The sequence below is a fragment of the Oenanthe melanoleuca genome, chromosome 1A (assembly GCF_029582105.1).
Source record: "Oenanthe melanoleuca isolate GR-GAL-2019-014 chromosome 1A, OMel1.0, whole genome shotgun sequence".
Lineage (NCBI taxonomy): Eukaryota > Metazoa > Chordata > Aves > Passeriformes > Muscicapidae > Oenanthe > Oenanthe melanoleuca.
Window position 1 is genome coordinate 36,599,523 of NC_079334.1, and position 24,586 is coordinate 36,624,108.

A 24,586-nucleotide genomic window follows, 5' to 3' on the forward strand; every position below is an offset into this window, starting at 1 on the left:
TTCCTGGCTCCTTCAGCATAGTTGCTACAATAGTAGACATAGCCTTTCAGTGAAGTATTTGTTGTTACAGATTTCTGATTTTGTGACAGGAAAGACGGAAGTGACCAAAAATAGTTTCAGGGCAGATCTTCTGGTTTGCAGCTACACCATATGCCCACCACGCACAATATGTCTGATCATTCCAAAAAATAAAGTCTAGATGGTAAAATATGATGAATGAATTGCATGTCTGTATAGCACTATTGACTTCAGAGAAATTACACTAGCAACAAAACCAGCCCGGTGACCTAACAGGTACATCTGTTTTCAGACAGCAATTTGTAACTCATTTATCATTTCAGTATGGTTCAGTGTTGTATCAGAGCAGTTGAGGGGTTCTTTTCTACTCCTACAGAGCTTCCAAACTGATTCTGAAACTAATTGAAAAATCACTCCTCTGTTTTTTCCCCTCAGTTTATGAAGAAATTGAGCTTGTCTGGTCTATAACTCTTCCATAATAGCATCCTCTGTGGGGTTTTAATTCAATCTAGCAAGCTGTTCTGAGTTTCTGCTTGCTCTCTTATAAGTAAAAGTGTCATTTTATTCTCAGAGACACTGCTTTTATTATATCACTGTTAAGAGTATTAAAGAACAGCCTTTCTCTATTCCCCTAAAATCTATATCTATATATTATTTTTTACATTATATATGACACCCCTGCACAGACTCAGCCCCATGAGGCTACATGAAGACATGTAATATAACATCATCCACCAACAGCCTCTTACTTATTCCTTGGCTCATGAACCAATAGCCTTATGGAGACCTGTGCAAAAATGATTTAAATTCTAAATTAGAGCTGTCAATAAACAACCCCACACATTGCCCAAGAAGTAGCCCACAGTAGTGGCAGCTTGAGACAGGCACTTGCAGCTAAAAAAGAAGGGATGTCTAAAGTGATTGGGGTAAGACTAGAGAAAAAATGCACAGTAAAGAACTTTGGGAGAAGTAAATAAACCAGTTACTCAGGGACCCATGTTTGAGATTACCATACTTGACAAATCTTTCACCTTTTCCTTTAGAACACTGTCTGATCTTCCTTTTAATGCCTTTTAATAAGTCAACAATAAAAGATTCGATTATAAAGATGTCTAGAACAAAGGAAGAAAGTGCCTTTGCACACTGACCTAGAACTAGCTTTAGGAGTCTGAATGAGGCAGAGAAGCCCCATGTGGGGCATTGAGATGGTCTGTGCTTTAGCATGACTGAAGAAAAAGGATTTCCCAGTGTAAATCAAGCTCTGATCAATGGTTCTGTGTCTATTTTCACCATCCAAAGATCGGGAAAAGTGATCTGAGCAGATTTAATAAGTCATAGAGGAAAGGATTTTTTTTTCAATCTCATCTTTCAATCTGAGTGTAGCCAAAGTGGCAGATAATGTGTGGAAAGCCAGTGGCAAGGCCAGATTCTGCATCACATCAGGAAAGCAAGCAGACAACTCTGAAACTGTACCCTCAGATTTTTTAAGACTCTTTTTTCTTCAGTAGGGGTAAAATGATCATCACAACATCATCTCTGTTGTTTTCATTTGACATTTCTTTCTGTTTAAGTAATTCTCATTTTTTATATGGAGAAATTTAAGAATGTTGTGTAGGCTTGTCTCAGAGTTTAAGGAACAGCTAAAGAGAAGAATGGGTTTTGGCATCTAAAATACACACAGGAATATGGGCACGTTGACTTCAATATATTAGCAAGAAAGTAAAATTTTAGCAGTTCTTAATGATATTGATAATGACTATTCAGTTCTAGAAAAGATAAATGTAGCAGTTCATGTTTCCAAAAGAAATAATAATGTTTCCAAGACTCAGGAAGACACCTCTGAAAGATTTGAAGTTTATTCATTTTGGGGGGGGATTGCTCTTGACTTTATAAGTCCAGAAAGCGTATTTTTAAAAACAAAGTCAAAAGTGATGAAATAATTGCAGGAAGTGGTTTTAATGAACTGACAACTAAGGATACTTTGGGGTTTTTTATCACAGTCACTGTTTTAAGAGATTCTTCTTCAATATCTCCAGAATTTCCCAGGCTTATAATTCAAATGAGCTAGGCAATTAAAGATAATAGATAAAAGTAGCATGGAAATTTAAAGAGACATTTCTTGCTGAGATAATAATGTAGAAGTTAAGTAACAATAGAGAAGTCAATTTATTCTAGCTTCAGGTCTTATTCAGAGACCTTTTATAATTCACCTGAAGGGAGTATTCAAGTCAGTAGCACTATCTTGAAATGAAGTAGAAGTTTTGTGGCAAAAGCTATTTTTTTTTAATGCAGATTTCCCCTTTCTTTTTCTTTTGTGCAATTTCTGTTTCTGATATGAAACTGATTTGTGTTCTAGAATTGAATATTTAAGTTACTGCCTGTTTTTCTGGGTCTCTGAATTGGCTGTTTTCATTGCCTTACCTTGACAATTTTTTATCCAATCTGAGCTAATTGGCAATTTGCTAGAATAGCATTTGTAGCATTCAGGCATGGGTAGTGTCCTAACCACCAGGCTAGGCTGTGTTTCTCTACCATTTACTGACTGAATGTGCTTTATGTAAAATGGAAGTATTTCTGAAAGACAAATCAGGATTTCCTTTTAAGGGATGCCAATTGGCCCTGTGGGGGCTCCTTCCTCCTGCAGGCCTGGAGATGGCAATAAGTTCCCCCAGCCACACAGGTGGCAGAGTGGCAGACCTTACATCCTTTAATTCCCATGGGGATTTCTGACTGCCATGCTCTTTCTGCAGGGGTGGAAACATTGACCAAATCTACATTTTCATGGTCTTTATTTTTTTCTGTAGGTGCCCAAATGTGAAATGCCAAGTGGAAAATTTGTGTTAGCAGCAATAAATTTTCTTTGTTTGAATCTTCATTTCAACGAGAAGTCAAAATTTATAGGTTTGCTTCATTGATGCAGTTTGTCAGAGAGATGAAAGCATTGCACATTTCTGCAGCCCTGCAGTCAGCAAGGGCTGGAAAATAAGTACTGACCTCCAAAATGTATGTCTCTTCCACCTAAGCAGGAAGGATAACTGCTGTCATGGTATCAGTAACAGCAGGCATCCATTATTTGGTGTCAGAAAGCAAACTGGGGGGATGTGGCAAACAGTTTGTCATTTGTTACTTGTAATGTGTCAGAAAAGAGGGCAGCTTGTATGCCTGCTGAGCTCTGTTTTGCAGAACTTCAACATCCTGCCTTTATTGCAGGTCATTAGTCACCATGACCATTAGAAAAAGAGAAAGATTCACTGGAAAACCTATAGAGTGGGTTTTTGAGAACGGAGGTGAGAGAGCATGTGCTTTGAATTTCCTGCCTTCATTACCTGTTCTCCCACTGATAGCTGAATTTCTGTGATAAATGGCAGAATTTTGTATAATTAATGCTGTGTATAGTTTGTGAATCAGTTTGTAATGTACTTAAACATCCTTTTAGATGAAAGGTACTCGCCCTTATCTCTGTGAATCACAGGCTTCTGTCACAGTGAGACAGAAACTTTTTGCCACAAATCACTTTCCTCCCACGCCTTGCAATTTTAGAAAAACAAGGCATTTCAGGAGTTCTATTTAATTTTTATATCATTAGATAAAATCTTTATATCATTAAATCTCTCACTCTTTTAATAATTCTCCTTGTTTTTCTTTTTCTCACCCTGCATCTGTTGTGTTAATTTAAGTGGTGGAAGGTCTGTATCACTGCTAAAAAAGGAATGTCTCAACTCTTTCCCTGTTCAATTCATGTTTTGTGATTCGATCAACTAATTTCTGAAGATTGTCTCTCTCAAACATTGTTTTTCCCACCAGATACTGACAAAAGAAAAAAATCCCTATTTGTTATGGAGATGAATTTGTTAGTATATGTTCAATGTACCTCATACAGAAAGACAGCTGAGCAGTAGGAGTTAAGTGATAATAAGTCCATAACAAAGATACATGCTAATGATGGAGTGCTGTTATCAAACACCATCAAAATGAAAAAAAAATTGTCATTATTTCACCTTATGTAGAGTAAGATCAGTCTGTTTTGTGTTTTTTTGCAAAGATGTCGATATAGTTGTGAATAATTGTCTATGCATTTAAAGCATGAGTGATTTTCCACAGTAATCAAAACAGCATTACCCTTGTAAATTCCTGTTGCAAAGTCTCCATGTATAATGCTAAGCAAAGTACTCTGCAGCCCTCAGCCTGAGTGAATGAAGTAATTTAATGGTCTTATATTTTATTTTATATCATTTAAAGTTTATTTATTCAGTACTGAATGGCTGACAAAACTTTTATCAGACACTGATGCTGCAAAGACGCTGTGGTGTTGGGGTCATAATATAGCTGTCACCCTTAACTCTCTGAAATAGTTTGCAGTTATGTGAAAATATGGATGACTAAATTGTACATAAAATTATTGCATCCTTTTCTAAGGACTTTGAACATTCAAAGTTAGTGGATGGGTAATTTTCGAATTATTCTAAAGATACAGAATTGTTCTTTTGAAAGATATCTCTTATGTCATTTAGAGGCTGGGAAGGATGTGGAGAGAGAGGATAGACAACATCAGGCACTACAGCTCTGTTATCTCCCAGCCAAGATTTTCCACTCCATTGTGCCCTTTGTCAATCTCTGTAATGGCTGCTAATTAAATTCTAACAATGTGGTGTTTGACTTATCATTTGAATGACTAAAGTGACTGTGTTTTTGGATATCATGTTGTTATATGTTTGAATTACTCTATTCTTAACTTGATTTGGGGTTGGAGTTTTTTTTGGTTTTCAATGTGTGAAATGGTTTGGATCCATTTCACATACAGAAAAAATAACAGCTGGTGAGCGGGCAAGGAAGAGTAAGATGAAGCTACCAAAATAAGGGGATAGCTTTTATCATATGTGGAGAATTCTTGTCTTTAAAACACATCCTGTATGACTCTTCATCCTTTGCCTAAAAGTTCTGTGTGCCTATATATGTCCTGTACAGAAGAAAAAAAATGTTTGTATTCTGCCTTGCAATGATAGTAACTCTGCTGCAACAAAGTAGACTTAATCTTGGTGTAGTGATTGAATTGGAACAAGCATCAGCATAGGCAATTGTCTTTAGTATCCTAGGTCTAGGTTCAATTTCCTAATCCATGAACTAGAAAGGGAAGGGACTTGGTCAGAGAGGATCAAGCAGGAAAAGTCTGAAACCGTGTACTTGCATGGCATCTTCATGGCCCTGCCATAAAGAAACACTGAGCAGGTGAGAAGGCACCCAGAAACACTGGGAAAACTTTAAATCATATTTGGGCTCAGAAACTTATCCAAATCTAACAGCTTCTACAAGAGTGCTTTGAACTTTAGCAAGTTCTATGGGGGGGAAAAAAAGCAGGTTTTTAAAAATAACTATACCTGAGGATGTAGCCTTCCTGCAGCTTCCATGTGCTCTCCTGCATTCCTAATGAATGAAGCAAGGTTTAGGGTTGAAGCCTGTACTCTAGAAGCTGCTGGGGGTGCTGCTACTGAGTTCAGTATCTGCAAACTCACATAATTCTCTGTCCTGTCACTGGGCAGTGCTGAGAGGAGCCTGGAGCTGTTCTTCTCTGCTCCCTCCTATCAAATAATTATGCACCTATATCTTCTCTTCTCCAGTCTAAGCAATCCCACATCAAGTTCCAGCAGCTGCTTTGGAGCCATTGTCTTCATGGTGGTGAAGTAATGTTTACTTTGATGCTTGTGGTAGCAGCAGTGGGTCCCTGACCATAGGTCTCTGTCTATTTGAAGTTCATGGGGAATACCAATCCCTTTTGTTCACCATCATAGTCTTCTCAGTTCAGCAGAAGCCTAGAGCTTTTGCCCGAATCAAACCTCTGCCACTTCTAAAGTCATCTGCATTTCTTCCTCGGATCTGGCTTATTTCAGGCTCAGCAGAAACCTGGAGCAATTGCTGATTTACAGTGTCCAGTCTCTGTAGGATGTAAGGGCAAGAGCTAACCTGAGAAACATAATTTTCTTCATCTTGATAACAGAGAAGGCAGTATAGTCTTGCAGACATAGACCTGGTTGCCAGGCTTCCTATGTTATATAACCATAGGATTGAAAGTAGAGCTTTTTCTGGCATAGATACTCCCTTCAGTATTCAGGGTTATGCATGTATAGGCTGTGCCTAACAGCCCTGGACCAAGAACTGTGAAGTGCTCATTAGCTGCAGGCAGGTGAAACAGGATCCAAAGTAAAAGAGAGATGTTGAAACCCTGAGTAGCCACTAAACACTTTACCCTCTTCAGTGTACATCTGTGTAGAGCAGCAAAAGGTACATGGTACTCCCAGGGCTGAACTCACTTCTATGCACACTCGGCAGCTTTACATTGTTCTGTAGGAAAACACGTTCTAAGACTTCAGAGGAAGAGAACAATTTTTATTTAATCATTATATCCTGGGTCCACTGATATTAGACAGAAGTAGGAATAATCATGTAATGTGAGGAACTATTAAGCTTATCTAGCAGGGACACAGCATAAAAAATGTTTTGGTTACATTTTTTTTATATTTTGGAATCATTTATCATTGGCGTGTAATTTAGAAAATAGGGTTTAATGGCTGTTGGTAATTGCCTGTATGTTCTGGGATCAGTATGTGTAGTGTTCAAAATTGATGTTACTAATTAAATAACAGAAACAGGAACCAAGAGTTAATTGCAATCTGTGCAGGTTGCCCCTCAGGTGTTTTGTGTCACTGGGTAAGTCTCAGCTCATTAGTAGAAACAAAGTCAATAAGTGTTTACAGAACTGAAAGCAGCTGGAGAATTACAAAATCATTACATCCCATAGAAACTGTGTGCATGTGAATGTGTGCAGTCGTGGTCATGGTCCTGCTCCTGATCCCCACCATGAGCGAGACACTAATGAATTGAAAAGTGGTGGAAAATGACAGCATGCATGTAATTAATTCTGTTGATTACCAAGGTAAAAGATGAAATAACTGAATTTTACTGCCTCCCTGATGTGGCTGTACATCATTCAGTCAGTTCAGAGGTTAAATAGGGTTTGTATTCACATCACACCTCCATGTTTTTCTGGAAGTATCTGTTAGTTCGTTTATTAGATATGAACCCTGACTCATTTTATGAATCATTGATTTTAAAAATATATTTCTTTGAAGGTAAACTACATATGCTGTCCCAAAATTTTTTATTATCTTGAGTTTAGTCGTATTAAGTACATGATGTTCAGGTTAATTTCATCTGAATCACCTAGTGTGTCTGACCTATCTAATTATCCCCTTATCCCTGATTCCGAGTTATCTCCAAGATTTTTCATTATCTTCACATTTCTGTATGACTTTGTGTGACTCAACAGACCTCTAATAAACATGTTGACTGGCACAAAATTGCTACAAGCAGTTTTCTGAAAGAGATCATCTGTTCCAGCATATTTGCAGGTTTACCCTTCTATTTGTTCTTTCATTCAATATGATTACTTCTGGAATAGAATATATACATCAAATTACTAACACTCAAAAGATACCTAGAATCTCCTTCTTTCTTTTCTCTAGAAGTATGAAAATTTTGCCATCTCAATATGTATCCCTGTTGATATTTAAACAAAAACAGCTTACATACACTTAAATCTGCTGGTCCTAGATACTCATTGAAAGTTTTTCTTCCTTTAGGCATTGCCAACCATTTATGTAGCCTTCTTATTTTTATGTGGACTTTACAGGATGTCATGTAGACTTTACAGTATTTACATGGTTATCTAAAGCAATAAAAATTATCATTTTTCACAGCAGCATAATTTCTATTATTCTGTTTCTAGTCTTTTCACAAACTTCACAGTTTTCTGCACAAGAAAGCACTTTGGATTTTCATGAATGGGGAATGTCCAGATGTCAGCATTCTCTGGTTTTGAAAGGAGGACAACAGACTTCCTGGAGGGCCAGACTGTACTTGTAGCTCACAAAGAATTTCTCTTTTTCTCCTAGAGGCTTTTTCTTTCATTTTTGGCCATACTCAGCAGAACCTATTACAAGGTAGAGCTCTCATAGGCAGCTCTCATAGCCTTTTCCAGATCTGCAGAATATATATGACAAGAGCCTTAGGCTGGGGTAGAACTGCCACTGCCATGGTCACTGTTGTCAGAATTCCAAGCAGCCTGCAAATGTGTTTGCACTGCAGATAGATGTGCAGCCCCAGCTTAAGGTCATATTCATTATAAGGCTCTTCAGGAAATGCTGATTTACAACCTTGTTATGCAAGCAAACTCATGTCCAAAAAACCTCTAAGTTACAGGCAGTACAGAAGTACAAGTATCACTATGGGTGAGAAATGATACCTTTCGTCAGTGTAACATTCTCATGGGGGATGGAAGCTGATTGATAACATTAGGTCTGCATTCCCAATTCTCTCTCTGCTTTTCCAGGTTTCTAGGGCAGTCTGTTATTGCTTCTTAGTAACAACTCTCATCACATACCTTTATTTCATCTTTGAACCAAGAATGGCACTGCAGGTTCTCTTTACTACCAGATGTAACACTTCTTCAATCTAAAGTAAACAATTACATCCTCTACTAACAAAGCTCTACATGTGTTCAGTTGTACTTGAAGTTTAAATACACAGGTGTGCATAAATATCCTAAGGATATATATGACCTTAGAAAGTCTCATATATCCAAAAACTGTTCTTCCTTAAGGATATGAACTGTCAACTAGCGGCTTCTTTCTTGCATGAAAAATTTGTGAATAACATCTTTAAATAACAAAAATTGTCGGTTTTCTTATGCAGTTTTCAATTCTACTTTATTTTACTAAACCATCTTTAAAATACTAAAATTAAAAGGTTTGTGTCACTGAATGAAAATTTGGAAATTTTCCTTACATAAATGGCAGAATGGCTGTTCAAGTTAAAGGTTAAATGTATTTGGACTCCTACAAAATAGAAAGATATTATTTATTCACTGATTTTTGAAAAAAATTTTTAAAAATGTATTTTTCCTCATTTGTGACTGCTCTATGATCTGTATAATCTCTATATGAATTGCTAGTGCAGAAGACAGAAGAAACAGAATATAACATTTAAATGAAATTTTAAAACTTCACAGGTGAAAAGTTAGACCTTAAAATCTCTAATTACAGTCTAATTTTAAAAGACTCATGAATCATAAATACGTTTTCAAATTAGATAATAAAAGACACTATTCAGCTGACATGATGAAGTTCCCATCTCGTTCAGGTTATGCAAATAATTTAAATGCTTGTCTTGTGTTTTGTATATTAGCTATGTAATATATTATGATGTCAATTAACTGTAAAAGTAGTTCTTAATAAAACAGAAGAATCTTTATACAATACATGCTACAGACAGAAAAGTACACACATGGTTAAGTACAAAATAACAGCTTTGGGGTCCCCAGCACAGGAAGGACACCAGTTGTTGGGGTGAGTCTAGCAGATGACATAATTGATTAGAGGGATGGAGCACCTCTCCTTTGAGGGAAGGCTGAGAGACTTGGGATTGTTCAGCCTGAAAAAGAGAAGGTTTCAGGATGAACTTCCAGTACCCTAAGGGAGCCCACAAAAAGAATAGAGAGAAACTTTTCACAAGGCTATGTGGTGACAGGATAAGGGAGAATGGCTTCAAGCTGAAAAAGTAACTTTAAATTAGATATCAAAATAAAAACCCTTCTCTGTGAGGCACAGAAACAGATTTTCCAGAGAAATTGTGGATGCCCCCTCCTTGGAAATGCTCAAGGACAGTTTGAATGAGACTCTGAGCAATCTGTTCTAGGGAAAAGTGTCCCTACATATGGCAGGGGGTTTGATTCTGTGTAAATTGATTCTGTGATCCCTTCCAACTCAAGCCATTCTATGATTCTATGACTTGATGAACTCAGGAGGTAGTACATAAAAAAAACCATAGATTTTTTTGTCTTTGTAAATTATATACAGTAAATTTACTGTTTCTATACTTTAAAATCTTATGTATATCTTAAAATTTTTAACCTTTGTTAGGGTTAGAACACTAAGATTTTCTGACATAAAATATAAAGACTATCTCCAAAAACCCAGAAAAACATAGCAGGGGATGTTGGCCAGAATTCTGTGTTGGGTGTCCAGATCTTTTTACTTACAGCATTGACAATTACATACTTTTTCATGTTTCTAAGATAAGCAGCACTTGTCCTTGGTGTATTTTTGGTTATTCAGACCTATATTTGTAGTCCCCTGTTAGAAGGACCATGAAAAGAACTACATGCCTATATAAAAAGAACTACAAATGTAAACTGAGAGTTACTATTTTTTGCTAAGGTTTACCTTCTCCTTATATTCTTGCTCTCTCTGTCACTCAGCATGACATAGACCTTCATGGTGTTGTTGAAATTGTTTAGAAAGAATAGAAGCAGCTCTGCCTGTAACAGATGAGACAGCAGCATCCTGGACCATGTTGTACCTGCCTGAAAAAAAAACCCAACCCAAGAAATACAATGTATGCAGTAGTAAAGGAAGAAATAAAATCACCATTTGGATAACCAAGAGATGATTCTACAAATAAAAGCAGTTCTGTCTATTTGAAACCCATGTTGTTGGTTAGATCATTGTAGCAGCAGTCCAAAATACCTCTGAAGAAATACATTCCAAGGAATTCAGCGGGAGCTGCATCACTCCTTGTGGGGCTAAGCAAGTTCTTGCTGAGCACAGGTCTTACTCTTTCCCCTTCAAGCATTTAATCAGGCAATTTCTCAAAGTTTTTCTGGGAATTTTATATTTAATGGGGGAAAAATTGTAGAAATGAGAAGCTGGAATAGCCATTTAGTTAATCTTTTGGTTTTTTCTTCATTGCAGCCTGGAGTTATTCCTTTGGTGGTCCATTATTTTTGTTCAACATTGCTTTGGGTAGTGAAATGAGCATTCCTCCACTACTACAGACACAATATAGTGATGAGGATTGTAAGGCAGGTTTGTTGGTTTTAGTTCTAACTCAAAGAAAAGGCGAAAGAGAGATTAGTTGGCAGGCTGAGGATGAGCCCTGCCAGCCCTAATGACGTTGGCAATCAGGTACCCCAATTGCAGGAACCTATCACATTTTTCATTGAGGTCACATAATACCCTGCTGCTTTGTAGTATAATGATGGTTTCTGGATATTTGCTGTATGCAAAGCCATGATAGTAAAATTATGGTAGAGATGGGGCTGAGCCTGTTGCTCTAGGTACACCTCTGGTACTCTGTCTTGCCATCCTGTTGGGTGGTGAAGTGGGACTGTACCCTCATATTGAGCTGTATGATAAGGCCTCTGCTGTGCAGGGCTAAGAGAGGGGATGAATGGATATAATATATACATTTAGACTGCTGTACAACACTGTGATATCTCTGTCTTTAGGAGGAGTAAAAGATGGGACATGAAAGCTGTCCAAAATACATGATTTGCCAGCATGGTGTGAAGAGAAGATAAAACACAGCAGGGAAGTGGGAAGTGAGGATAGTGCAGGAAATAAAGCTCTTTAAAGCTCTCCAGTAAATTCACATCTACATCTTTGAAAATAAAGTGCATGTTTAATCCAACATGGACTGGCTCCTGTGCACAGACCAGAGGCTGTGCAGGCCTGGCACATCTGTGTCCTGCTGTGTGCAGTGTCTCTCTGGAAGTCATGTTTCAGTGGGATAATGTCAGTGGATTTTCTTCCCAGAAACCTTTGCTGATTAGGACCATTTGCAAAATTTCTGTATAATCATAGCAAATGGGAATGAGACCTTTAAAGGATAGATCATCGAGATATTTTTCAAACCAAGCTGAAGATCAGTTAGACATTATTATGTATAAATACATAGACAACAATAAACATAGTCTCCAATGAAATTCCTATCTTTCTCTGCATGATACTGTGAAAAAAAGCATAACATGAATATACAAATTTAAGTAATGCTTTTCCACTTTTCATGAGGCTTTGTAACTTTTTTCCAGTTAACTTCTGGACTTGTTGAACTAACACAACTCCACTGGTAGGTTAGGCCTTAAATTTTATCTGTATACAACTGAGATAGAAGCCATACAGCCTTTTATTAACAAGCACAGATGCTATTGTCTCTTTCCATGGTTATAAGGTAGATGTCCTGTTTGTTGGGTTTTTTAATGGAGTACAGATGTCTCTTGCCATCATTTGCAGGACTTTTGTTTTGAGATGACAGATATAAAAGAGATACTGCTCTGGATCAGAGCTATATGCTTAGTGTCTAAGAAGTTGAGTGTTTCTTCAAAGGCATCTCTTCCTTCCAGCACAGAACAGCAGCCACAGAACCACTGGGAATCTCCTGGGTTTTGAGAGTGCAGGAAAGAGGCAGGAATTCTGCATAAAGTACACCTGTGGCATTCATATGGAGGAGCAGAACCTCTCAAACACAAATGGCACTCTTTTGGTCACTTGGGAGGATCTGGGAGATTGCTTCTTGAAGAAAGAGAGAGAGAAAGAGAGAAAGAGAGAGAGAAAGAGAGAAAGAGAGAAAGAGAGAAAGAGAGAAAGAGAGAAAGAAAGAAAGAAAGAAAGAAAGAAAGAAAGAAAGAAAGAAAGAAAGAAAGAAAGAAAGAAAGAAAGACCTCCAAATCTGTAACTGTTCTTTCTCACTGAAAGAATTGTGAATTGCTTTTCTTTTGTATATGTCTGAGAATGAGAAGACTATATGCAAATACTTTTCAATATTTCTTTTAAGGGTGATCAATTCTAGGAATTAAAGAAAAAAAATTACATTTTTTTCATTCTAAATATCCGAGTTTGGCTTTGACAGATATGTTGCCTGTTTAAAAAAAAATGAACACAGAATGGTGTTCTGATTTGAATATAAAGGACAGAGATTAAAGATCCATGAATTAGGCCCTGTCATTTTGGAGATGTAACATATGACAGTACAGGGCAGTACATATTTGTGCTTCATATTTGACCTCATGTCTTCATTTTGACCTCACAAATGGAGCTCCCTCTGAAGAAAAGTGCCCCAAATTAACCCAAAAACTATTTTAGAAAACTTTGTCTCCAATAGTTGAGCCAGAAATCTTGTTCTATATTAGGGCATTTGGGTCACAGTGTATGGATAATATTATCAAAGCCAGAAACCTGCTTATCAAAAATACAGTATTGTTATTAACATTTATAGGAATTGTTGAGGTAAAACTCTCTTAAATATTTGAAGATTTGGTGTTTCTGTTTTCCCTTCACCTGTGCCTCCTTTCTTTAGTACAAGACAAAAGAGAAAAATCCAGTCTGCTCAGCTGATCATGGGAAAGGGAATTTTTACCTAAAAGCTTCTGAAATGCATTCAGTATTAGCATCTTCAGAAGGTCAAAGTTCCTGAGACAGTTGCCAAAATCATGAGATTGTCATTTCATCTTCTTTCTTGTTTCTGAACTTACAGTGATAGTTTTGCTAAAATTTGGGACAAAGTGACATATTCAGTCTTATGATTCCATCAGTCATGTGATTCCATGACAGAATAAAACCAAAAGTAATTCAGATTTTATCTGAGAAAAAAAAAATCAGGCCCCCAAGGGTTTTGCTTCATTTTGCTTAACTTTCTTAAAGTACAAAATGGTAAAAGGAACATAAGTCCAGAATTACCAGGTTGCCTTGTATTGTCTGTCCAGGGTTCATGTTGATTTGAAGTGCTAAAGCAGGAAGGGTAAAATCAGTAATACAAGTTTTATTTCAATAATTCGTGATTATGGTGATGATAATGTCTATAAAGAGACTTTGGGCTAAAAGGCTGAAAGCAGATAAGGATCCAAAACATACCAATGAATTGCATCATGCTAAACAGCCCTTGTTATCAGACATTTGTTTCCTGAAATGGGATTCTGATCTCTCAAGAGTTGAAGTCTAAGAATTACTTCTTACTTTCAAAGCCTTGGCTGTGTTGGACCCATCACTCCAGACTGGGACCTGAGCCTTATTCAGGAATCTCACAAGAACAGCCATGTATGTAAATACCTCCATTCCAGTAGAGTCAAATGTATTTTAGGACTTTTTTTTTTTTTTTTTCCTCCAGATGTATTTCAAATTTTCTTCCTCCTGTGCCCAGGAGCTGCAGAGAACAATGATTATGAGAAAAAAGGGAAAGCATTTGCCTCTTTTTATAACATTCCCATTATATCTGAGTTCAGGTAGATTTTGTTCATCTGAAACTAGCAATAAAAATTGTCTCTGAAACTAAATGCATGAGAAAGTTAGGATGTCAGCAGTACTGAAATCTTACTTTAATTTTTGAAGCAGAAAGATTATGAAAAAGAGTAAGTCAGTGGGAGTCTTTTGGCCACATCAGTTACTGAAAGATATGGAAGTTACTGTTTATCTTATGTTTCTGCTTTTGTTTTTCATTAGTTTGTAAGCTTATATATATGTTTATATCCATGCCTGCTACAAACAAAATTTAAAATTCTGAAGATAAAAAGAAAAGCATGGTTTTGGGGTGGGGTTTTGTGTCTGCCACTTTTTTCTAGAAGGCATTTTGACTGTCTTTTGTATTAAGGACCACTACACAAAGTTGTAATGGGAATTCAAACTTCAGTAACAAAATCTTTTAGAAAAAATAGCTGAAATGATGGTTTACAAAAAGAGCAAGAAGGAACAATACTGGCTTTCTGGAATTTAGAACTTAACACTAGCTCTACCTAGAGATTTAATAATTGGACAGAATTAATAGCTGAAATGAGGGTTTTACAAAAAGAACAGAAGAAACAATACTGGGTTTCTGGCATTTAGAATTTTACACTGGCTTTACCTAGAAGTTTAATAATTGGACAGAAAAAACCAAACATATTCTGAAGTGCTGTGCTGAATAGGCTCAAAAGGATCTATTTGCTCTGAGGATTACAGCTGGCTTTGGGATGATGAAATAGGATGTGACTGGTACAATCATGCTGTGCATAAAAGTTGTACTGGACATAGTAGCACCATGAATTTCTTTTGCAATGCAGGGAATAAATTTTTTGCCAATATTGAATAAGGACAGATAGGAAAATTTTATGGAGCTCATTATACATGCCTCTCAAAGAACAAAAAGGTTGAAATAGTGTTCAGCTGAGCTCTCCCAGCTCTCTGTGTTTCCAAATCTCTGCCTTGTCTTGTGGTTTTCCATCATCTTGTCCTTTGTAACTGTCTGCCATAAGGGAGGAGGGCAGGGAGAGGTGGATACATGCAGGAAAAAGCCTAGAAAACTATCAGAGCTTTGGAATGAACTTCAGCTGTTATTTTAAGAAAACTGAAATACTTTGTGATTAAGAAAATTCCTGTCCTTCAAGAAACGCAGGTCCTGATTTTTAAAAAAAAAAAAAAAAAAAAAAAAAAAAAAGACAGGAAGTAACTTTTGGGGGCAACATTAAAATTGTCTGTGAAAGACGCTGAAAAGTTTTATTCTACCTTCATCTTACTAAAATATAAAAAATCCTGTGAAGAGTCAAATTCTGTTATTCCCATAGCAATAGAAGCAATATAAATGAGACAGACTTGCTAAAGCCAGAGGCACAGCAACATTTCAGCCTCTCATCCATCAGTAATCAATTGGTAGTAATTGCAAGTGCTCCCAGTTTAACATTTTTGTCAAATTTTTAAAAATAGCCGTGAAGAACAAGAAGAACTACTGCAGCCTACTCCTTTCCTTTCTCCTTTCAAAGGGCTCCCACAGTACAGAGACCTGCTGGTATTGGTGTTATTTAATGGTGAGGCTGCATCAAACTTGTGTCCCATGGACAGTAGAGAACTTTTCTTTCTTCTTTCCTAAAGCCCCTCAACAATGACAAGCATGCATACCAGGCATTTAGGATATGGGATTCTGCAATCTTCTTACTCAGGAAAGGTCCTATTAACTTTCCTGCACTCTGAATAAGGTTACTCCCCTACTGAATTGTAGGGGCTGTGGGATGTAGTTTCTCAAAATCTGCAGTGCATTCAGTGTTTGGAACCTGTACATACTTTCTGACTTCCAAATACATGATTAATGACTGATACATTAATGACACCACAGGAAAGAGGTAAAAAGAACTGAGTACAATGAGCATTGTGAGGATAGTGTTACACATGGTTTCACCCCACTAACTATGTCACATTGTGGTACAGCAATGACCACACAACTCAGAATCCAGGAGAATGAAATAATATACCTTCTGAGATTTCCTTTGGAATAAAGATGACTATTCTGTGTCTTCTCATTAGATGGGATCAGTAAATCCTCATTATCTTGTTGCACCACGCTGAAAGAGCTGGCTCTTATCTTTTCTAAGAGTCTAGAAGCCCAAAGGTTAATGCAAAACATAGGGCTGATAGAAATTGAAGTGCACCTCTTGAAGACAGGCATTAACAAACCTTATCCTTAGTAGGCTGAATTTCATTCTCATACACTTCAATCATCAATGAAGGTCATAAAGCCTTCCCGTAGCTGACTGACTCACTGCCCAAGAGCAAGTAAGCTCAGTGAGGGAATTGAGGGAATCGTGGCCAGGAGCCAGACCTCACAGATGGAGTGTTTCTCACTGTTGTGTTGATGCTTCCTACAGAATTGATCAAATCAGCTGATCTCATTTGAGAAATTAGTTCTTCTCCCTGGAAAAAGAAATGTAAATCTGTCACACAGCTGAGGCAAACCAGTTTAGTCATATCACGCACCCGCCTCCAGGGCAGCTTTGCCAGTCTGAGTAGTGGATGCCAGTGGAGTGCCCTGGCATCACCTCAGCTGCTGGGATGGTGCCTTCAACATCTGTGATGCAGCAGGATCGCCTTCAGCTGGTACCTACCCTTGCAAAGAGGACATGAATGAAACCCAGTTTCTAGCCCAGGAGGATGGGCAGTGCTCAAACCTTGCAATAGCAGATTGAGAACACTCTGTTGTTGCACTAGGGTTCATCTCAGTTTCTGATAGATAGAGGTGTGATAATGAACTATGTACTAAGTATGACAAGGCTTGTAGTATGTCTTCTGTACAGTTTCCAGGGACATAAGTGACTTTCAACACTCATATAAGCATTCAGCCCTATTTTTACCTCATATTCAGTCTTTGGCCTCTGTAGCTTCCTGTGGTATAAAAGTCTGTGGATTAATCACAGTGTGGGAAAGACTCCTTTGATTTATAAATTTTTATTTTCTTATATTTTACTGAACATTTGCTTGAAAATCACTTTTAGGGGAGACCATACAGCTATCTGGACTAATTGGATTAACCCTATATTTCTCATCAGTGTTACTTCTGTCTTTGATTTATTTCAGAGAGTTAATAACACACATAAATATTTAAATATATATGCTTTCATGAAAAATTGATCAAGAGCCAAAATTGCTATTTAATACTATATGAGAAATACGTAATTCCAGGAAATATTATACTTATTTCAAACAAAAATTTTTCATAACAGATGTGGTTTGGGGTTTTCTTCCTAGCAAAAGTGTGAGTGAAATTCTATATTGTCACATCTTCAAAAGCAACATACAAATATACTAAACTCCCCAGGAGTATTCCAAACTGAAGCAATCAAAATAACCTATTCCTATCAGTTTTTTCTAATATTTATAGAGAAACAACTTAGAATTCTCTCTATTTTCTCATCACCCAAATGCTATTTGGACAGGCACTTGTGTTTTTGCAGTCTAAATGTGATATATGGGATTGTTTAGCAGCCCCAGTATCTCCTCATTAGAAAATGGGTGACTTAGACAGAAGCATGCTCCAGGTCAAGAGTGTTTCTCATTGCTTTTCACCAGTTTTTATAAACTCAAATGTATGCCTGTGATTTTTCTACTATTTATCATTATTTTCACTACACTTTATTCAGTAATTGCTGCCTGACATTGGAAGTATTTAAATATCCCAAGATTGATATTTCTGGCCAATACTGTGTTTTAGCACAAATATATTACATATGAAGTTTGAGTAGGTCACTGCAGACAGCTGCTAATACACAGAAATGTGAAGTAACTTTAATTAATCACTAGGAATAATTTATTTTATACCCATGAGAATTTTATCTTAGTTTACAGACATAATTCAAAGTTTAATGTGGAGCTCATAAAAGGGCAGGTCTTTCCTCCTGAGGAAAATCATATGATAGTGGGAGAGGTAAATGGGAGAGAAGTGAGTGCTCCTGAGATACCAGTCTGGCTTAGGGCAAAGTCCCTTTGGAGTGGCACTTGGCAAAGTGCATTGTTGTAGTTGCATAATGCTGGCTAGGGATATACTGCCTCCCATGTGATTCATGGACTGAGACACTAAAGTTGCTGTGACACATGACTCACATAATTTTAGGAAGCAAAAATATTCTGTGGATGTGTATCAGGCACCTGAGCCAGCCAAAGGCGCTCACCTGATGCCCAGTGCAGCTGCAATCTCAAATATTGAACAGCAACAGGAAGGAAAACCTAATGAAAAGCAAGAAAATGCAAGTATTTTCACTATTTTTTGTCATATTTGTTGTAGTTCTGCACCAAAACTGTACAAAGACATCTGCAACACTTTCAACATCCCCCCTGATAAAAACCTCTTTATTTTGGTTGTACAACCGAGGCTGTCTGATGAGGGTGACAGGATGAAACACTGTGACAGTCATGAACTGTAGACACCTGCAGGCTGCAGATTAGGGTGCTTAGATAGATGGACCCACAGCTTGGCCATAGTGCAATATTGGCTCTAGTGCAGAAAATCCTCCCATTTTATGGCATTTTTGTTGGCTTTTTAAAAAACATATATAAATAAATGGAGTGCAGGCAAGTAAGAATACTCTTTTCTGAGTTTTCTCATTTGTTTAGCTTAACTAAATAAGCGTGTTTATTTAAATTTTTGTTTTAGCACAAAATAGAACTCGCTACCCAGTGGCCCTTAAGCATGTAAAATTCGTAAACATGCATAATTTGTTGATTTGGTTTTCATCTTTTTTCATAAAAGTGTTGCTAAGATATATACTCTCACCCTTAATCTTCTTTTTCCTTGATTATTTTTGTTCTTAAGAAAAATAATGATAGAATAAAAAATAATGGTTGTAGGATCAGAAAGAGTTTTGGGGGAGCAACAATGGATAGAAAGGAATTGTACATTTGGAGCTCATTGCAGAAAGGATATAATTGATGATAAGGAACATATAAGGAGATGCTTCTCTGAATTTTTCTTGAGAAGCAGAACCTGACCTGGCAAACTATGATTTATTGTAATATCCTAACAATATTATTTCAGACTCTGTGTTACACGTTCCCTTTCATGTTGGAGATTTTTTTGTCCCTTTGATATGAAAATCTTTATTAAAAGCCCCTGTAGGATGTCGGTTGTGAATGATTAGTGCTGAGTTTCCCCTTCTGGAACTCTGTCTTCCCAAGTTTTCTGCTACAAGCAGAAAACTCCTTGCCTTCAATCTGCCTTTTTTACTGGATCAGAGGAACCTGGAAACCGTCGCCACAGCTGCAATATCCAGGTTGGTAATTGCTCAGGAAAATGAGCCGTCCAGGGTGTTCGCCTCTGGGCTCAACAAGTCGCTACTGCCAACAGAGGCAGCTGATTCAAAATTATAACCTCCCTGGGGAGGTGGTTGCAATCCATGATAAACACTGCAGATGAGCAAGGGTAAAGGATTAGTGCTGTTTTACTGGGATGTTTCAGCCCTTTCTTTTCCAAAGCCAAAGGAGCGGCTAGAGGAACACAGTAAGACATAACTTGTATATCTCTGTTGATGCTTTGTTTTATTTATTTAAATGCATTACTTTACAAGGATTAATTTCACTTGTTTTTTGCAGGTGGTGTTAGAACTCAAGGTTTTCATTTTTGTAATTATAACCTGTAAATGGCTGCTCAGGTTTCCATTGTAGGAGTGATTCTCTTAATAATGACACTTTATATTGTTTGTACAGGTATTCTTGCATTTGTATTTCATCCATTAGCAGTTTCCTATCCTCATCTCTTACCTTTGTGGACTACGGTCAAATCAGTATCTAGGCATGCCATCAGAATGGCACATTAATATTAAAATATTTAAATTTTAATAAAGTTTTGAAGATTTTCTGATAGAAACACTTAAAACTTCTTTTCCCTTTCTCTTTTATATGTTCTTTCTTTTCTCTTTCCTCTGAGTAACGTTTCTCAATAAAAATTGTTATACTTAAGGATTTGCAGAAAGGCAACTTTACACCAGACTCTCAGATTTAAATTTCAGCCACCTTCAGGAGGCATATGCCAGAGGCAAGAATATAATGCCCCCAAGTGTTGCCTTCATCCCAGACCAGTCTGATAACGTTGTTATTGAGGAGAACCATTGCCTGTGCTGAACAGACATAAATTAGCTGTGAACTTGTCAGAAGGAACTTGGGAAAAGACTCTAATCTTGCCCTGTTCCTATCATTTACTGTAAGTGCCCAGAGATGGCCACAGTATAAATGAACTTGATGCATTTCCAATCTAGTCCAGTTCTGCTTTATGCTTCTATGAATACAATACCAAAAAGAAGGATAATAGAGAGCACAGAGCACATTTGTGATGTTCTCCTCACTCTAAAGTAGATGCTCTTGGGATTCCATCAAGCATTTATGTAAATTACTCTTCACTGATTGAGTTAGAAATTTCATTATTAAAGTGACAGATTCTGGATTGCTTACTTTCCTTTTGACAGGAAGAATCAAATGCACTCCCTTGTGCTGTCTGAAGTAGAAAAAGGTGACCTGTAATACTCTTACTGAATTTTTGCTATAATTTCCAAGGAATTCACACTGACAGCAGAAAAGGGGAAGCAGATCCCTTCAGTGGACAGCAAAGCAAAGTTCTTGTAATCAATGTGAGATGCTTCTTTCTGAGATTTTTCTTGGGTTTTTTTCGCAATGAAATGTTTAAAAAATATATAGCTGCAGAAGATGCATCCTGAGATAAGGCTTCAGGGCAAATTTCTTCCCATCCACTTAAGAAGTTATCTAAAAGGGTTCTGTAATCTCTGTGTGCAAGGCCAGGTGAGATTTTTAAGCAGGCTGATGCCAGACTTAGAGAGATGGGGTCTTGAGGCTTCCCCTAAGACCACAAAGGACAATGTAGCTGTTGGAGAGACACACACACTGCAGCCTTGGATAAATATTTGTTAAAGGACACAGTGGACTGAATTCAGACCTGGTAGGTGGAAATGAGACTCTTCTGAAGATAATGGAGTTTCACCACATTTTACTGTCCCTGGATATGATGAACCACAATCCCAGTATACTAAATCTATGAGAATTTTTTACCTGCTTATAGCTTTTAAAGATCTTCCATTTCCTTTGATGCTAGATATTTTTCTGGCTGTTTCATTTCCGTGTCTTGATCAGTGAGGCCTATTTAACAATATTTCTATTAATGTGTTGTAATACCTGGCTCAAGTATGTTTAAATGAAAGTATTTTGATTTTTTGCCTGCTAATTTTTCTCAGTAACAGTTATTACTAACCCCATAACTCAGGGTCACCAGCTTGGACACTCTTTATGCCATCCTTATGGATCTCTAGGGACAGCTTCAAAGCTCCAAACCAATTCTTGTTAGGTGTTCCAGGAGTCAGTCTGAGCTACAGAAGAAAAAGTGCTCACATCTTTTAGACTCCAAATGTCCCCTCTCAAGACATCTCTCTATGTCAGTGATGAAGTTGGAGGAGTTCTGTAATCACTGAGAATGTCTAATTCAAGAAGATGGAAAGAGAAGATTTTGCATTTTGATAACACCAGGGTAGAAAGAGTATTTTAGTGGAAGAATCTTATAATTCTTCCGATTGGATTAAAGCTTAGTTATGTGGTCGAAGTAGATCTCATGCATCAAGACCTGAAAATCCCAGTACGGTAAATAAAATGAGAAAAAGGAAAGAAAAGAAAGAAAAGCACTCAGTACTGACAGAAAAATCAAATTGATAGGGGAAAAGGAAAGCAAATATTTTATGGTTTTATATTATAGCTTATAAATACTGATAAAGAACAACAGTCAAAATGTGTGATGTTGTTTTTCTTTGAGATAAATGTTTCCATTCTTTCAGGACCATAACCATATTCACAATGTGCTATATGACCCATGGATATTAATTCTGTTTATGCAGTTCTGGTTAGGAAGGAAGAATACCTGCTTGGTTCCTCAGAGCAGCAAGCTGACCCATGGCTCTAGATAGGAAATTTAAAGTAAAAATCTTTTTTTTATCTTGAGTCAACTGGCTCAGGCAGAACTTAGTAACTTCCTAAATCAGAAGTTTTGGAAGAAGCATTGGAATCCTGTGGCTGTCTGACATAGTCATCTTTCCTCTCTTCACCACATATTGTCTGCAAAAGGCGTATGAAAGCAAAGAAACAGACCCCAGAGCACCACAGGGAAGTCCTGTCTACCAGGCAGTCATCGTGTGAAGTCACAGTATCTGGGACTTCTTGGACACAGAAGATTTGAGCCTAAATTATTTCTTTGGTAAAATTCCACTGACTTTACAAAAAGGATCTGAACTTGAGGAAACTTCTAAATTTCACTATAATTCTAACACAGGGAAAGAAAATGCTTCAGTGCTATAGTTTATCTCATCCTGTGACTTGCATGAGGAATCTTTAGGAAATTCAAGCATGGGGAATGTATCCAGAATGTTTCAATTCTGATGTCAGAAACTGCTAAGCAAAATTAAAATTGTATGATTTCACTATATCTGACTCATTCTTCATCTTCAGGCAGATATGAGAAGACAAAATTCCAAAAGAATCTTCATTGTGCAAACTCAACATCTCATTCTTTAAGGATACACTGATGTTTAATGCTTGGCTTTCATTTCTAAGGTAGTGATTTCATTATCTTTAACTATGACTTGTCCAAGACAAAACCATCTGGAACCCATTCTGAGTGTACTTGGGTAAAGGTGGTACTTTGCTAATGATACCATGTAAGGTACTTAAATGCACCTTTGGACTTATTATATATTGTGATGCACATAGATTACACAGATTATTCTTACAGGAAAAAAAAAACAACAACAATCAGTGAAAAGCCCCAGAGATCAGTCATCTTGAGAACTAAATGTCTTGAGCAAGGAGTTCATTTGAACTGATTTTGTTTTTCAGACACTGCAAATGGATGTAAGCAAGCTGAATATCACATTGCTTCGGATATTTCGCCAAGGAGTGGCAGCAGCGCTGGGACTGTTACCTCAGCAAGTTCATATCAACAGACTCATTGTAGGTACCAAAAAACTCTGTGTATTTTGATAAAGATTTATTTAATTTCTCTTAAATTTATTTTTCTGTCACTGTGGAAGAGTGCAATTAAATGGAACAGAAAAATATGTATTCCATTTCTTCAACTGCACTGCAGAAAAATAGATCCCCATTACAAAATTATTTAAATTTTCCTTTGAAAATACACCATTCTCAGCTAAGCCAGATAAATCTCTTTTTTGTCCTATTCATAAGCAGATTGCTTATCCCTTAGTTTTCCAATGCAGTTCTTTTTCATGTTCACACCTTATTCATGTTTTGTTTCTCAAAGGTTGAATATTGCTCAAAAAATACACGTGATTCATCCTTTCAAAGGCATCTTCACAATTTATCCTCAGACTTTCCATTAGTAAATTAAATGTCATCTACAATATTAATATTCATGCTTTGTTATTTTGCTATAATAATCTGTCCTCAGAAATTATCTTGTAGATTATGGTATTTTATTGGCAAAAGATGGTGATAAATTTGCTTCTAGCAAAAAAGTATTTTTTTAATCAACTGTCATTGTATGTTTTTTTATGTATGCATTCTTAACGCTTTTTATGACAATTTTACCATGAAGCAAGAAAACCCAACATCATGTGTGTATTGCTAGCCTTAAATTCACTTTGCAGAGGGAAGAAGAGCTTTTTTATTCTACATGCAGGTTGAATATTAGGGAAGAAAACTGACTGGTTCAGCATAAAAGTATTTTCTGCCTTGAAAGCTTGATAGGATTGTATACATCAAAAAGGATTATAAAACTCCTTCAAGTAATGTCTCTGTGAGAAAAGATTTCACAAAAAAGACAGTGAGAAAGATCAATAGGAATGCACTGCAGCCCTTTTCATGTTCTTCAGGAATCTCATTCATTCATGGCAAGCGATGCTAAATTTCATTTGTCCTCTATATTGACCAGAATGAAATGTTTAAAGAACTGTTCAGAGAGAAGCACAATTAAATGTGAAATGTTTCAGAGTCTGAGATGTGTGTTTTAACATACTGAATCACCTAGTAGCTTTCTTACTATGTTCTTTAGAAATTATGCAAATAAGCAGAAGAACTATGCTTGTTTTTTCCTACTGGCTCCACTTCTTTTTGCTTTCTCCTCTCATTTATGATTTAAAGAGAGAGATAATGTCATTCTGCACCTGCATATAGCCCAGAATACAGTAAGTACTATTATTTAATTAGTCTTTTCAACACCTATAAAAGTTCTTCTATAAGTCAATATTTCAGTGATATAAGAAAGCAAGCAAACCTTTCCCCTGCTTGCTCTAAAAATCACACATGGTCAAAATTCACAAGGAAGACAAATACATCTTAGGAGACATTATTCCCACTTTTCATCTTTCTAACATGAGACAGTTCCTCTGCAAGCAAGCAGAGCAAATCAAAATTCATATTGCCTTGTTTCAGTGTAGTTTAAC

The 24,586-nt window shown here is 36.9% G+C and overlaps 1 protein-coding gene across 1 annotated transcript in view; it reads left to right on the forward strand.

Annotated features, from left to right (window-relative positions):
* The window catches only part of PTPRR (protein tyrosine phosphatase receptor type R), a 141,168-nt gene that overhangs the window by 46,716 nt on the left and 69,866 nt on the right, over positions 1 to 24,586 (forward strand). Inside the window, exon 3 of the mRNA XM_056482107.1 lies at positions 23,022 to 23,135. Within this exon, the coding sequence (XP_056338082.1) occupies positions 23,022 to 23,135 (114 nt within the window). The remainder of the gene's footprint in view (positions 1 to 23,021; positions 23,136 to 24,586) is intronic.